A 17,480-nucleotide genomic window follows, 5' to 3' on the forward strand; every position below is an offset into this window, starting at 1 on the left:
CCCAGCATGGATTCTCACAACATTCTTATTTTCTGGGCTATTAAAAAACATCGACAGTCTTAAAACCGTATTCTATCGACTGTACCCCATCCTTAGCGTCGAGTGTTGGCCATGACAGGCGACACCTCGCCCGGGGCGCGGCTTTCATCTCGCCGCTGCCACGCAATTATGGCTAATATCAAATGCGACATTACCGACTTATAACATTGTGCTACCAAACTACAAACTCATTATTTTATACTTACACCGTTTGCATGTGTAAAGTGTTGAAAAATGTGGTGAGAGAGTGATGGATTGGGTTTTTAACGGGGTATGAATTTTGAGCTAGACGTGTATCTGAATCAATTGTCTTACTTTTATTGTTTTGGCGAAAGAAATTTTCAAAAATGCTTACAAGTTTGCTTTCTTAACATGGTCATCAGATGAGTGTTTTCCCATTTGCTATTTTGGTGCGATTATCAAACCGACCTTTGACTTCTAAGACTTAAATCATGAACAGTTTTCGTAGTTGACTCGCATTACAAACAATAGAAATTGTATCCAGTATCCTTCCCTAGTAAGAAGATGAAAACAGCCTCCGGTTTACTCCAAAAAAACATGTTACACAGAAACTAATTACAGTAACTACAAGTCACCCACTTTTCTTCGTAAACGAGAGCAATGGAACCTTTTCAAAGCCAATCAAATCTATTGCTGAACACAACTCCAGAACACAATATAACAGACACTCCATAGAAGACCATCTTCTTCCATAAAATTAACCTTCACAATCACCCAAGAAGAACACCAATTAAAATACGCCCAACAAATGTCCACATAGGTTCCCGTACAGACAGACGCTGCGACACGACCCTAATAAATCCTGGCCCTACAAATCACGCGGTAGAACCCGTCACTCGACCGGAGAGCCCTCGACATGCGATGAGGACCACCTATCATGTCGGTGGCTCACTGGCTATTGGCCCGGTCTGGGTACGAAGTCACACAACGAAAGTTGATTAGTACTTTTTTTTTAATTATCTGTGCCTGTGATGATTAATAGACTTAGTTCGAGATCTATCCATGAGATCTAAAATGCCAGTTATCCCATTTTCTATGGCCCACAGGGAAATGTGATCGCTGGATGATAAAAAGTAGCAGATAGTTGGATGTTTTGTGAAGAAACTTTAGAAAGGTTTAAATTATGTAAGTAGTAAGAAAAACCTATGCATAAGAGAAAGGGTTACCCTCTTGCTCCAAGTTATAAGTCTGATTGTCGTGAGAAGGTTTTCGGATTAAAATACTAGATTACGCGGTTGGCGCGGTGGCTGGGAAACGGCTGCCGTGCAACGTGTAGTGGGTTCAATTCCCGCACATAACAACTCTCTGTGTGATCCACAAATTGTTGTTTCGGGTCTGGGTGTGATATGTATGTGAATTTGTATGTTTGTATTTCACACACGCAGGAAAAAAATTTATTGCGGGGCAAAACAAAATCTATTGTGTTGTATGTGACATCTAATTAAAAGAAAGCCCAAGACATTTGACAATAATCTGGGGTAACCTTTATTTCAATGCTTACTCCAAATCAATAATGAGTTTGACCTAATAAATAATTAGTTTACCAAGAAAACTATGTTTTCAGTGTAAACAAGCATAAACGATGTGTTATGAAAAATGTAGAATGAATGACAGTGAGCTTGTATGGATAATGATAGGTATAGGTTGAGGTTGTGGCTCCGAGACGCGCGGGGGCGTGAGGCGGGCGGCGGCGGGGCGGGGCGGGGCGGCACTTCATCATTTATTACTAGCACCGATTGACAAGGTGACCGGACTCCATTGTGTTAAAAAAAAATATTACCTACACTTATAGCATTTCCTTTTACTTAGGGTTTTGATCGGGAGGATGAGTAAGTAGACTTATTTTCTCTTTAGTAACACGATTGATATAAATAAGTCTTTAAATCTGAAGGGATTAGACACATATTATGATCTACCCAAACTACATACGAAGTTATAAAACTTCACAGCACCGTCACTGTGTGGTAAGTAGAGTTACTCAGTCGGGATGTCTACGTCTTGCCTGGTTACGATTTTTAGAGACAGCACGTGGTCTGATCTTTGGGATAAGGAATAATGTTGACATTTTCCGTTGGTACAATCACCAATGTTTTACTCCATATCTAGGCCAGCATATAAAGCCAATCTCCCTCAAATTAGATGGAGCTGATAGGCCAGCAAAAAGTTATTATTTTCAGGATGGTCAAAAATTACGACACTCTTAAACAGAAATTCATAAGGGGATTCTGCAAAGACCAATGCATGTCTCAAGATCCTTCTATTGCTGACGTTACTAACTTAAGTAGGCGTATAATTTTATATACCTTTGTCTATAAAAAGTAGCCCTTCAGTCCATCCCTGTGTCCGTAATTCTAGGACAATCAGATTCATGGTAACCGATGAGCGGGCAGCGGGCGGCTCGGTAAACACCATGCATAACCCAGCACTGTGGGAGACCACACCTGGACACTTATCTATGGGGAATGTGCCGCGGTTTTATTTTTATGGAAATGTTTTCTACACATGTACGTGTGTGGGTGGTTACATGTCTTGTTAGAGTAATACTTAGGGGTATGGAGTTTTCGGTGATAGAGCGAAAGTAAAAGAGATAATTTTGCATGGTCTCGGGTACAGCCTCGACTCTTATTACATAGGAATTCTTTAGAAAATATTTGGTTTAAAATTTACTTTTTGCCCTTGTCTACACAAGGGCAAAAAGTACATTGCACAAAAGCACATGGATTTTGACAGATTTTCAGAGGTTCTGGCTGTAAAGAAATGATACTATCAGGTCATCAGGTACCGACTGTTTTAGATTTTTGCTTGTCGACAGGGACTGCAGACGCATTATGATATTGCTTATGGTATAAGCCGGTAAACGAGCTGACAGATCACCTGTTAGTAAGCAATCGCCGCCGCCAATGGACACCCGAAATACCAGAGGCGTTACAAGTGCGTTGCCGACCTTTTGGGAGTTAGGAATGTAGGTTTAAGAGCTTATGGGAAATCGGGGATTGGGAAGATAGCGTAAGGAAGGAAAACTGTATAACAAGTGTTCAAGTCTTCTATCGCAACCAATAACAAGGATTTTAAAATATAATATAAAAATAAGCGGTTGTTTATAAAATGCTGGCTGTGTATCGGAGGGTGTCGCGGCGGCGCGGCGGTGCAAATGTTCGTCTAACCGATGCCGCTGTGCAAATACAATGCTTTTACACCAGCAGCTTATTTACATTGCTGTAGATCTTTACTGGAAGTGGCAATGGTATACATTGTATTTTTTATTGTCTAAGTTCAAGAATTTGACGTTTAATAAGGTAAGGTTCATCATGATTCACTGTTATCTTTTTATGGTATAAGCCGGTAAACGAGCAAACGGATCATCTGATGGTAACCAATCACCGCGGTCCATGGACACCCGAAACTCCACAGGCGTTCTCAGTGAATTGCCAGACTTTTGGGGATTAAGAATTTAAGGGTTCTTTGGCAAATTGGCGATTGGAAAGATTGGGAAGAGGGTGATTGGGCCTCCGGTAACCTCACTCAGACAACGAAACACAACGCAAGCGTTGTTTCACGTCGGTGTTCTTTGAGTTTCGGGTTTTTACTGCGATCATGATTTACCTGTATATTTTTTTTAGTTTTTATACCACCCATGCATTTATTCATATCATGTTTTTTTAAAGATTTAATACATGCATTGAAAAGTATTGTAGTCACAGTTTCAATAACCACACCAGTAACCACACTACATTACCAAACCATGCCATTTACGACCAAACTTTTTCCAATAAAACGCTCAATAGATTAGCGGTGCCTATCTAGGTGGGATGCCTAAATCCCCTGAGTGGGTTCGTGCCGCGACCTGCCGCCGCGAGATTACTATCGGCAGCTGTCGGCTCCCACGGCAACCAGCACTTGTAACCTTATCTACTAATTGTTTCATAATCATCTGCTTTTGTGTTCAAAATACTATTGTGACGGATCATGTTTTTGTAAAATAATTTAGGTTGGTGTTATCGCGTTAGTTATAATCTTTACCTATACATATGTATATGTATGTATATACAAATCAATTTCGGTTCGATAGTCTCGCTTAACGATTTAGCAAATGTTGGTCATGAATTATTTGTGAAAGTCCAGGGAAGGTTTTAAAGGTGAAAAAAAATGTTTGAGGCTATACGAAGTTCGCCGAGTCATATCTGACTCGGCTCGGCGGTTAGCAGTATTAAAATGTGTAAGTCTAACGAACTAAATTAGTATGTTTTTTATAAACAAGACCAAAAAAAAGCTTTTTTACTCTACACTACGACACGATATTCGCGCTTTTCCTATAACGAATAGCAGACAGATTACATTTCTAGCAATTGCAACAAAGAACATAAAAAGTCTTTTACACCCAAGAAAGGATAGTGCAAAGCCACGGAAAATTCTACATCTAGCCATGCTAGTAGCAGCGTGACAGCCGCGCCGCGGCGTGTGTTGCGGAATGCTGCTCATGAAGAAAGGATAGTGCATAGCCACGGAAAAATTCTACATCTCTTTTACATTCTCACAAAACAATAAAAAAACATTTTTTGTCTCTTTCCATCAATCCCAACTACGCCCAACCAAGCCACTTCCAGTGTCTCCACATCAGTGTGTACCCGGTTCGTGCTCCGCGGTACCGTCACTAGATTATGATCGCCAACAGTTGCGCGCTCTCCCATCGCCGGCCGCGTCCCGGCCCCGGCAATAATGCGTTGTTGTTCTATACATCATCTATTTATTTCACTGGAAATAATACTTTACGTATACTAGCCATTCAAAACGTTTCAGGATCTTTAGGTAAGTGTGAAATGTAGGTACTTTTTGCTATACTTTATACTTAGTTATCTTTTAGTCGTGCTTCGAGTCTTATGACGTAGGTCTTAGTCATGGGGCTCCATCTATTAGGTAACAAAAAATTTTGAAAATCGGTCTAAGTATTACACTAATAAATAAATTTAAACGTGAAAGTTTGTTTATCTATTTATTTATTTTTTTGAGGAATGAAAATCATCCAATGACTTCTCCCGCCACGGGCAAGGCGAGAGGAAGTATCAGACTCTTACTGACTAAAAACGCTTCTCCTCTAATAATATCTTCTGATTTATTTCGTTACGGAATCCAAGACAGTCATTTATGTCCCTGAGACGCGCCGGACTTCAATGTTTTCATAGTTGTATCTACCTACTGTAGTTCCTGGCTTACAGGAATTGGAGCGGTATGGGAGGTTGTGGCGGGCAAAAAAAAGTGGACCCCGGTATGTCTTGGAAAAGAAAGCAACCAGGATAACAAGGTTGATGCCTCTGATGACAACTTTTGTCAGTCCATTTAGTATTTAGCGATATAGTGGAAAATAAATTAATAGGTCCAATATAGACTATAGCAGTTTTAGAGTAATGTAGAGTTGTCACTCACATTTCCTCCTCTCGGTGGTGGTCGGCTGTGTGTAGTCCTTGTCCGGGACCTCCTCCTTCACTTTCGCCTCCATCTGGAACAATACATGCGGTAATTAATGATAGGTACGGTACTCTAAAAGTCTTAACACGGGTACTATTTCTAGACTTTTTCTAAGAATGTTTCCAGTTTTTTCTCCGGTAAAAAGTTGGCGTGATTACATAACAAAAGTTAACGGAAACTGGTGACCGACGCTTGGCAGAGGATTTGCCTTCAACAGTTTCCTTTTGGGAGTTAATGCTTTGATACAGTTAACATATCTTCCTTCACTACTTGGTTTATTCCCAAATATACTTTCGTTATCGAGATTTATCACTTAAACATCACACTCAGACTTGGAACACACATCAGTTCATTGAAATAACTTATCCTGCCAAAAATTCAGCAGTAAACAATACCATTTTGCAATAAACAATCAACCACAACATTAATCAACCCTAAAATCCCATAAAAAATAGTACATATCTATTTATTTTTAATACAAAGTCTTAGTCAGCATACCAATAACCTAAGTCTAGAATCTAGATAGCCTAGAATATATAGGAGAGCTAGAGCAGCGTTGTGTACAGTGCGTGTCGCTCGGGCGTCTGGTTTACATCGCCGCGTCGCCGTGACGTACGCCAGCTGGATTCCAGCGTACACCTGCTTTCTGAGAGTTGTAGCTCGTGTACACTGTACGCAACTGTACTGTAGTTTCATTACTTAAAATTCGAAGTGCTTGTTTCAAATTAAATACTGAAGAAACTTAAAAATCAGCTGTAGGGACTATGCAGACATATGTAGTAGTATTTTTTTAAGGGAAATCATCCAATGTCTTCTCTCGCCAGGGCGAGGCGAGAGAAAGTGTCAGACTCATACTGAGACATAATATGTAGCTACGAGTACGTTTTGTCATGTCCAGTAACGAAATTCGTGAAATGGTTATTGGTAAAATACAAAGAGCTGACGATGGAGACATCTTTGCCTAATACTTAGTAGTGGGAAATAACCAGTGATGATTTTGATTTTTTACTGTAAATAATCATGTTAAATTAAAAATCTTTCATTTGCTACTTCACAATTTACCTAGTGACAACAGTATTAGGTAGATACATGTAGTCTTAGATATGAATTTTCATGGAATCTAGAAATATGTGATGTTGCAAATATATAAAACTAATCAAACATCTAAGAAACAACAGCAGTATCACGTGTGCCCCAGTATGAACGGTCCTCAAGCGGTGCGTCTGCGAGTCTGCACAATGTTCCGCCGCGCGCGTCAGCTGAGCCACAACATCCGTCTGCAAACATAGTACAGCACCATCTAGCGGACGCACGTTAAACTAGCACTGCCAAAATATATTGCTAACGTATTTTTATTTGAATCAAAACAGCTGTTCGTATAAAATTGCTGACATTGTACCTACATCTTAAATTGTTACTGTGATCGAAAATGGGTCATAAAATATTATTTTTGAAAAATTAATTTGTCGCGGTAGAGAAGAATAATTTTGTAACCACCCCTTCACTTCCCGCGGGTATCATAAGAGTCGACTGGAGACTAACTAAACATTTGATATAGACGGAGCAGCAGCCTAAAACATTTTACAGCAATCTCCAACCCACTAGCGAAGAGTGGAAATTAGAGAAAACCATCTCAGAGAGCAGACTGATAGTCCAGCAGTGGATGGTGACCATGCCTTCATTCTAAACTCGTTACTCTCAAGAATGTAACGAAATATTTAATGAGTGCACTGCAATACCCATGTCCTATTGATGTTTTTATATCTGCTAGTATTGCTAGTATAGCTGTCCATTCATAGGAGCGACGTTTCCTGACCTCTGTTTATACTTAACATGCTTTAGATTCTTTTAATTCGACTGAATTATATATGAGTTTGTGATTTAAGTGGATGTGTGTTGAAAATGGGTACTTAACTTATGTTAGAAATATCTTGTTTATTGTACTGGGTTTGTAAGAGTAATAAAAGCCGTAAATGAGGCAATTTTTGGAGTATTTCTTACTTAACTTTTATTATACGGACGGACAAAAGACAAAAACCTCTGACTTCATTCATCAAGGCGATTCTAAATAGAACTTAAAAACAAAAACATTTAACAACAATTTCTTTCTTTAACCACACCAAATCATCACACACACACACAACATCACGCCTTTTTATCCCCCAAGAGGTAGACAAAGGTGCATATTACGGCAATTGCTATCACATACACAATTGCTATTACACCAAATCCTAAGTCCAATTACACAATGCCATCATAAAATAATTAACAACTCCTGAACTATAACTAACTATACCAGTATCCGAACAGTAGGTTGTAGGTACACAGTGGTATTCCAATTATGTGCGAAAGTAAAGATTGTATTGGATCCGGTGACACCTGTGCTCGGCCGCACCTGTGCTGGGCCGAGGGTACGCCACCCCACCCATACCCCTACCACTGGTTTTAGAAGGGTGCGAGAATTTTGAAGGAAAATGATTTAATTGTAAGGGGTGTGTCATAATAATTTTATGTCACTTTGTTGTGATTAGAAGTGATTAAAAACGATAAGATTGATATTTGTGTATAAATATCGTATCGTATCGTCTTTTATCCTAGAAGGGGTAGGCAGAGGTACACATTACGGCACGTAATGCCGCTGTACAATGTATACACATATTTTACCATTTATGTTATAAGTGCCATGTAATAGGGGGTAGGTCTATTGCCATATACTGGGCACAATTCTAGACACCGTGCTAATACTGAGAAATTTTGGATAAACTAAAAATCCCAGCAATACTTTACCCCGGGAATCGAACCAGGGACCTTTTGCCAGACAGTTGCATTTGTCACAAGTACGACTAGTTGTGTATAAAAATGTTTCTGAGCAATAACGAACTTGTGTAAAAGTTTGTTAGTTATGGATGCCATAGAACGTAGTTATTACATCTGTATTCTCTCTCTTTAAATGACACAAGATTATTTAATTATGATGATCGGTATAAAAGAATAAAGTGTTATTAAGTATAGCCACTACATATAGTTATTTATGTTATAAAATAAATAAACATAAAAAAAATTAAGATGTGACCTATAAAGGACGTTTAACAATTCGAACTCACTTCAAAAAAAAAACTCACTACAAATAATATCGAGTTGAACAAATGGTACGGGCACAGCTCAGGTGCGTCGTGTTGAAAAATATCATGGCCGCTCCGCCCGCAACAGTTGAGCACGCGGCGCCGTACACCGGCTTATAGACGTGATTTACACAAGTATTTATTAAAATATATTGATTGCCAACACTGCTATACCTACTCCGGGGGAAATATTCCCAATTTGACGAGTTCAGCTCGAACTGTGACAATTTGTTTTACTTGAGTACATAGATTCTGTATTTGTGGGATCTGGGATTACTGTCGACTAAATATCGGTGGTTAGATGATGAAATCTACTTAGTCTCTTCGAAGTTTCATAAAACGTAGGTGGTGTGATGACTATGCTTGCTCCCTAGACTAGTACCTACGTATATAAAAATTAAAAATCACAACTTAATTCGAGAGTTATTTAAGAGAAAAACATTTAAGAGAGTTGTAATGTTTTTAATTTCTCTCTTAGAATGCTTTTCCACCAGAGATCTGCCACCTAGCTAAGCTACAAAGATGTAATAGCTAAGCTGTGAAACTACGTGATCGTTTCTACCGATACTAAGCCGTGTAACTGTGCGAGTAAGATGTGCTATGAAGATGCGCTGCCGCAAAGTAGCTGTGTGAGAAAGATGCGCAACTCGAGTATGCGATGTATCGATAGTAGGGAAGCCATCCATAGCACGCATCTTTCCATATAATATAAAACATAGCCTAGCTGAGTCAATTTCCACTAGTGCTAAGTTATGTGTATCAATGAATATGATTGGTGGAAGACAAACGCATCCACAGCAACGTACAGTACTCTCAACGGATCTTGGCAGGTCTGAACTACGTGCAGAAGGCTGCGCAATAAGTGTAAAGGGTCAATTGTGTTTAGAAATGGTCAATCTCTAGCCTAGATCGCCGCCCCCCGTACCTCGCCTCATGCCACCATTTGGTTCTAGAAAATACTTATTGCGCAGCCTTCTGCACGTAGTTCAGACCTGCCAAGATCCGTTGAGAGTACTATACCATAGCCCATCTCTGGTGGAAAAGCGCCCTATCTTACAGAGTAGAGTCTACAACAGCTCTGGTTAATATAGCTGCTTTGCATTTGCAAGTAGTACAAATAAAAACTACATGTTAACGCTCCATAATATCTGGAAAAAGTTTCTCTCAAGCCTTTAAAGATCGCAACGATGACTGGTTTACAATCTCCAGGCACAGTTTACTTAATAATGACGTCACAGACAGAATAAACCTAAAGAAATCTAGACAGAAACCAGGCATTAGTCACAACTAGCTTTCCAGACGTCCGTACGCCAGGAATAGTGGATGCACTGCCAAAATACTAATGTTTATATAAACTTCTATGTATGTGGGTAATGTACACAAATAAAAACGAATCGTTGAAATGCTATTTTATTTGTAGGCATCTAAGTAAATAAGCTTCACTAAAAACTGATGAAAATAATTTATATATTTTATAGAAGACTTCGGCTGAATAAAGAAACGGAAATTTCTCTCATAGGTATTTACCACGACTGACGCCTAGGAGAAAAAAATGGGTCACCAAAAATTGGTTGTAGATTTTTTTTGAGGTGAGATGAGGAAATCATTCCATTTCTTCTCTCGCCTTAGATAAGGCGAGAGAGAGTGTCAGACTCTTACTGACTAAAAACCACCCGATTCCTACTCCTGCTTTTGGAGCCCCGATAAACCCGCTAGGTAGTCCGCAACTCCGGATTCTTTTTTTATACATATAATAGTATGCAAACGAACATCTGTATCACTAAAGGAGTTACATATGCGAATGCTAATCACCGGTTTAAGAAGGAGTATTCTCTTTCCTTAAAAGGTATATCAACTTCAGAACGTATAGTACCCCAAGCGAAGCCAGGACTAACAACTAGTCCAATATAAACTTGAATGAGTTAAATCGAATGTTTTTAATTCCCTGGCAGTGGTCTGTGGACGCTGTGCAATAAGCAGACGTATATGTTTCTCGGCTAAATATTTATACACATCGAGCAGGAAGGTCGGTCCGTCCGTCTGTCTGTTGTTTTATTACATTCTTATTAATATCGATACTCGTTAGTAAGCTGTTGATGGTAGTACTAGTATATTATTATTTATTAATTATGATTGACTGCACTTTTGGCGCAATGGTTGTCTGACCGGCTGCAACGCATCGCAGGTACGATTCCAACGCCGGCAAAAAGGCGATAATGGGACTTTTTTAGTACGGAGTCAGGAAGTTCTGTGGTGTGCCCCATGCCTGACCTCTCTCCGGCAGTGGCGGTCTGTCGTCCCATGGGCTTTAGAGGGTAAGGGAACAGAGAGTGCACCTGTGTTTCCACGAGCGGCGGCGATTGCTTACCATCAGGTTATCCGTATGCTCATTTACCGGCTTATCTCACAAAAAAAGATAACGTGCACGCGGGCTGACCACCCGCAGCCAACCCACATTCTACGTGCGTGCCCTGCGCATTAAAGGAAAATAATTATGAAATCATAGGATGCGGACAGCCTGCATGTGGACCAAAGCCGCGCGGGCGATAACACGCGTGTCAGGAAAAGGGCTCGAACCTACGCCCACGGCCACGGGTCTACCGCCGCCGTTGGTGACCAGTCAGTAGTGGGCGCGCGTCAACCACACTCCAGCTCGTATACAGACATAAACATTATATGTATAAGCATTATACCATAGGATGTGTCTAAATAAATGGTCCACTGGGAAAAATAGAACATGTTAACATTTGAAGCCTAAAGGTTCCCGAAAAAAAACATAATTTAAATAATTAGGTACATGAGATAGAAATCTATTTACTGCCTATTGACCCATAATAATGATATCAAAAGTTAAGCACATCTTAATTGATCTTAGTAATGTTTCGCTTGATAAATGAGATCACTATCAGGCATCACATAATACAATTCGAGATTCCAAAGAAAATATCAATATTCCGCATTTTCGCGAGATAGGTTGTCTCATTGTAAAAACACTACTACTACTCACAATAAAAATGACGGTCAATAAAATAGTTTACATAAAAACAATAAACATAACATTTATATATAACCTAAGATAGCACGCAAAGTTTATCAATTCAGGTAATAAATAACTGTATCAACGCTTGCATATGAAATGTTTGAATTAGCAGCAAATGCGAAGACTCGGAGTTATCATTAAGGTCACATAAAACTAGATTGATGGCAACACAAACTGTTATTGCGGACGGCGATGTAATGGCGGCAACAACAGGCGGCGCCGCGGTACACACATAGCGAGCAGGAGTATGTACACACCAGAGAGTTCAGTTTCAAGAATGATGAAGTGATAGCGCTTCGCAGAAAATTGACGTGAAACAACGCTTGCATTATGTTTCGGAGTGTGTGGTTACCGGAGAATTATGTTTTAATCGTTTCCGGTATTGTTGACATTATGTAACTCGACCATTGCATTTCATTGATTGAAAAATGATTTTAACTAGCTTTATCCTCAGTAAAATTTTGTAAGTATGATTACTACAAGAAAATTTCTATAAAAAACTGGTATTTCTAACTCTCCACAAAATTTGTTCATTTCAACAAGTTTAACAAAATAAAGAAATAGAAAAGAAATATAAACTTTGAAACAAAGGATAGTAAATTAATTAATATGTCGTGTGTCACGGAATACTTCTCATGAATATGAGCCTCTAGCATGGCTTGAACTAGTCGAGTCCCTCGTCAAACAGTTACGTGATCAAGCCAATAACATAATCATTAATTTAGTATGTCTCACGAAAGTTATAATTAAAATTAAACAATAGCAATTTCCATCGAAGTTAGTCCTCCACGCACTACTTCACTCGTGGTTCCATCTCCGGAGCGCGCCACGGCAGCCGGCGCACATGCGTGCCGTATGCGGCACGTGTCCCGTGTTTACAGCGCGCACGTCACGCACAGCTGCCGCCAAGGAGGTCGGCAGACGTGTAGCTCACGGATCAAATCACGGATGTACGGAAATTGAAGGATTTTTTGGTGATTTCTGTGTATGCAACAACTATTGTCATAATTATATTATAGTTTATAACAATCAAAGTAAATAGTGATTGGCAGTGGTTGGATGTTTAAGGGTTGAAATTTTAAGTCAATTGGGTAATATTGTAGAGGTATACTCAAGCAATAGATTTAAACCAGCTGTTGATGAACCGCTGCATTAGCAGGTTCAACTCGGAACAAAAAATGTTGTAATTGTATTAGCTTTACCCAAGATTTGGGAGGAAAAAAAAATTATACATACATTTAGGAAAATTCAAATCTTACTATTATTACAAATGCGAAAGTTTGTGATATTGTGTGTATGTTTGTCACTCAATCACTTCAAAACGGCTGAAGGGATTGGGAAACATTTTGAAACAGGGATAGATTATTTTGGTCTGGATGAATTTTGAAACAGGTATAGATTGTGATCTGGAATAACACATAGGCTACTTTTCTTATACCACGACAACGAGGGACGCTGCGGGCAGAAGCTAGTTACAAAATATAACTTAAAGTCACAACCGACAGACACACAAAAAAAAAGAAAATAATTTGTTTCATCTTTTCAGCTACAGCGTCGTAGCAATGTGTAACAAAATCATACATCACAGCATTCACAGCACGTGTGGCCATATGGCCGCCAGCTATTACACAACACACAGCTGAGCGGATGCGGCCACCGGCCAGTGCTCACCGCGGCCACTGAGTGCACGCTACTGGCCAGCCACCACTGGTAGCACAGAACCGGGGTCAATGCCATCGGTTATTAAAGCCATGTGATCGAATTAGAAATAGATTTGGCGTTTTAAATATAACTCAATTTTAATGCAGTTGTGACGCCTTTAATGTAGTAGGTACCCGTATCTTTGGGTGGCGCTGATCGTTTACCGTCAGGTTATCTATCTGCTTCGTTACCCCTGATAGCAAGAAAAAAAACTTGTACACATTCAGCATCATACCCACCAGAAGACGTCCACTATTTTACTTAGGCCTTCCTCAATAATTTCCAGATAGGCTGGTTAGAAGCCATGGCCACCAGTGCCACCAGCACAGCGAATCCTTGCGACCTTTACCAGGTTTTCTGAGGGCTAACCATGAGTTTGTTTTACGTATAAGGAAATCGAAACAAGAGAGCGCTCGACGCTCTAACTGGTTGGTTTGAGCCAGCAATTCAAAGCGCCGAATGTCGAAAAATCTATTTTTTTGATTTTTCGTGTCGATCTCATTGAACGTTAAACAAACTTGTACTAAGCCTGCTGTCTAAGGTGGTTCCACCTTGTAGGTGGTGTTAATACCCCCATTCTATACCGATTTCTGTAAAATCATCTCATACACCTTTCCTATTTTAGTCAGGCATAGTAGCCTTAGTGCATTTGTACACGTTATGTATAATATTAGTTCTATATTTAATTACTTTTTGTAATGTATGTAATATGTTTATGTATTTCTCGGTCTGGAGTTTGTTACTATGCCTATAAAATAAAATAAAATATACTTGTCTGGCCAAGTATATACTTGCATATTTGCGTGATTCACATTTCGGAAAATAGTAGGATAGGGTAAGAGCTCAAAGCAGAAGTAGAAACAGGGTGATTCTTAGTTAGACACTCTGTCTCGGCTCACCTTAAGCGGGAAAAGTCATTAAAAGAAGTCTGTGGCTACTCCTCTACGGAAGATGGTTTGTCATAATCTTCATGCTTACATTACACGAAGATCAGTGTAGAAGGTTCGCGTTTAGAAAAGATCGTTGCTGGCCAATCTATGTCAAATCTGTAATCCTTTAATTCTTACTCGCGGGAAGGAGTAAAGGTAGTTACAAAAGTACCCTACTGCCCTTTTAAGTGTGGGAGAGCCATGCTTTGCCACGAATGGGCCGGCTCGAACAGAAAATCGACGTGAAACAACGCTGGCGTTGTGATTCGTTTCATGAATAAGGTTACCGGAGAACCAATTACCACTTCCCAATTCCCGATTCCCCAACAACCCTTAAATTCCTAAAGTCTCTGGTGTTTCGGTGTGTCCATGGGCGGCGGCGATTGCTTACAATCAGGTAAATTGTCTATTCGTTTACCGGCTTATACCATAAAAAACTGCCAATAACACACATACATATACAATCACACAATTGTAATTTCTATGTTCCCCACAAATCCGCACTAAGTTTACAGTACGATAGTATGTTACAATATGCGCGGGCGGCCAGCTGTCGACATTAATATAAAAAAGATTCGCCGACAGATGTCGCTGCAGTGCTTCCAATTTGTACGATAATACCGTGTTCTAGAATAAAAGGGGAGTGTGAGCTAGTGCTTTTGTAAATATACTTGATTTTATGACGCTGTGGGGTAGGAAGAATAGTTAAAAGTGATTAAAAAAAGGAAAAGTTCATCTGTAATGAATATTAATAGAGGATTACCTCGCCTATGATTTTTTCTTATATTTAATGGGTTTGACAAATCTCGTTTACTGATAATTAGTATAAACAATCTTTGCACTCGAGACTTAAAGAATTCATTCAGTTCAATGAAACAATAAGAAAATCTATCTTCAAGTCTTAATCGACTTGTATAAATGTTAAATTTTTTGCTATAATTATGTACGTGAGTAAACCGCGTTGTTTAGTTAATTTAACTTTCTCTTAATACAACTGACATGACGGACAATTTCCCATACGAAACACGTATCACTTAAACTAACACTACCTCAATCAGACGTTTACAAAATAGGCCCTAAACTAAACCATTACACCCACATCCCATTTAACCCATAATCCCAATCTCGGCCAGTACCACAGCACACGAGTAGCAGTAGGATTGAAAAGTGCAAACATATAAATTCACAGTACCATCTGCGCGCGCTCGCCCGCTGTCCAAACAAACGGATGGACAAACAAACATTTATATATGTATGTGTCACGATAATTTTGGATTTTCACTGCAGCGCTTGTACACAGAGATTTTAGTTGATCTATGCCGTGTGTGGAGGGGATTAGTGTTTAATGTGAGGGCTAAATTGTAATTGGGAATTAGGAATTTTTGTTAGTGGTTATTGACTAATTAAATAAAATAAGACGTCCGCTTCTCATGCTTGAGAGTGCGTGTTCGAAACCTACCAACAACGGGTCAGTTTCAATGTAACTTTATTATTAGAATTATATGTACTTTCTAAGATTATTTAGATACCACTGACAAACGGTGAAGGAAAACATCGTGAGGAAACCTGGGCTAATTATAATTTTTGATTGTAAGTTTGAAATCACCAAGCCGCATTGAGTAACTGCAGTGATTAACTGATTACCTTTGGGACGGCTCGGCCAAATACCAGCTGGATGCGCTCGAACACATTGAAAGGCGTGCCAGGAAGCTTATCAATGATGATGCGCTTGTGGAGGCCCGGCTTCAAAGCCTTGAACACAGGCGCAAGGTCGCAAGCCTTTCCGTTTTTTACCGGATACATTTCGGAGAATTGCACAACTTGATTCCCCCTAGTCCTTTTCATCATCGAACCACAAGACAATCGGCGAGGCGTCACCGCTTCATGGTAGATATCCCACCCACTCGCACGAAGCGCTTCGCTTCAAGCTTCCTTGTGCGAACTGCTAGGGAGTGGAACTCCTTGCCGGAGTCTGTGTTTCCTGATGGGTATAACTTGGGTGTCTTCAAGGCCCGAGTGAATAGGTTGCTTATGGGCAGACGTGCTCCACCGTAGGCCGCATCATCACTTACCATCAGGTGAGATAGCGGCCAAACGTCGACCCATTAAATGTAAAAAAAAAAAGATTAACTGCAGTGTTCAAATTTTCTCCATGTGAGAAGAGACCTTTGGTCATCAGTGGCCACTTATACTCTGATGATGTTGATGACGACGTTGGTGATGGTGTTGACTAAATACACATAATGACATTGGCGAAAATTATAATATGGGGTCAAGTTTTAAAAATATAACCATATTATCGTTCTAATAAGTTTGATTCTTAAAATTATTCTTTCAAAAGGTGTTCTGAAAATTGTGTAAGAATAAAGTTGATATTTAATTTGGCTATAGTTACACAACAGTTACACAACTAGATACCGCAAAAATCATGTTTTTGACAGTCAAATCCACGAGTTATTAACGATCTTCTTGGCCACCAATATAAGAAAATATAGATATGATCAAGATATTTTGACGTAGAAAAAGTTTCCACTATCATCAAGCTGTTTATTTAGGCATTGCACAAAATTCTGCTATTCAATTAAGTAAGCGCTGGACAAAACAAAGTTAATTTGATTTTATTTATTAAAAGGAGAGAAAATAATATCCTTAATAAGTGTATAACAGAAAAAGTACACATTACACACACAAAAAATGAAATAATCAAAAAACTTTTTCGTAGGCTACGCGGCTAGGCCTACGAGCGTAGCCGCGTAGCAATATGCTACGAATGGTGCAGGCTACACCGCTACGCGGACGCGCTACGAATCTCGTTGAATGTAATGTGAATATTTTTGTATATTTTATTACTGTATTGTATTTTATTATTTATGTATTTTTATAAGTTATAGTATTATATAAAAATATACATAATTGTACCTATGTTCACTAAGGTCTCAAACGAAGTCGGTTTTGCAACTTATAATATTTTTTACTTTTCGTAGATTTTAATGTTGTTCAAGACGAATGAGTGGCAATAGGTTTCGAGTTTGATTCCCGGGTCGGACAAGGGATTACTGGTTTTTTTCGGTTTTTCGATAAAAATTCTCAGTAGTAGTTCGAAGTCTGGAATTGTGTCCAGTATATGGCAATAGACTCACCCCCTAACACATGGGACTTACAACA

General features: G+C 39.4%; 1 protein-coding gene across 1 annotated transcript in view; it reads right to left on the bottom strand.

The window, feature by feature from the left end:
* Positions 1-17,480, bottom strand: part of LOC118277730 (protein CBFA2T3) — a 59,380-nt gene that overhangs the window by 15,837 nt on the left and 26,063 nt on the right. Inside the window, exon 2 of the mRNA XM_035596640.2 lies at positions 5,482-5,554. Coding sequence (XP_035452533.1) covers positions 5,482-5,554 — 73 coding nt within the window. The remainder of the gene's footprint in view (positions 1-5,481; positions 5,555-17,480) is intronic.

Source organism: Spodoptera frugiperda, chromosome 10 (assembly GCF_023101765.2).
Source record: "Spodoptera frugiperda isolate SF20-4 chromosome 10, AGI-APGP_CSIRO_Sfru_2.0, whole genome shotgun sequence".
Taxonomy (NCBI): domain Eukaryota; kingdom Metazoa; phylum Arthropoda; class Insecta; order Lepidoptera; family Noctuidae; genus Spodoptera; species Spodoptera frugiperda.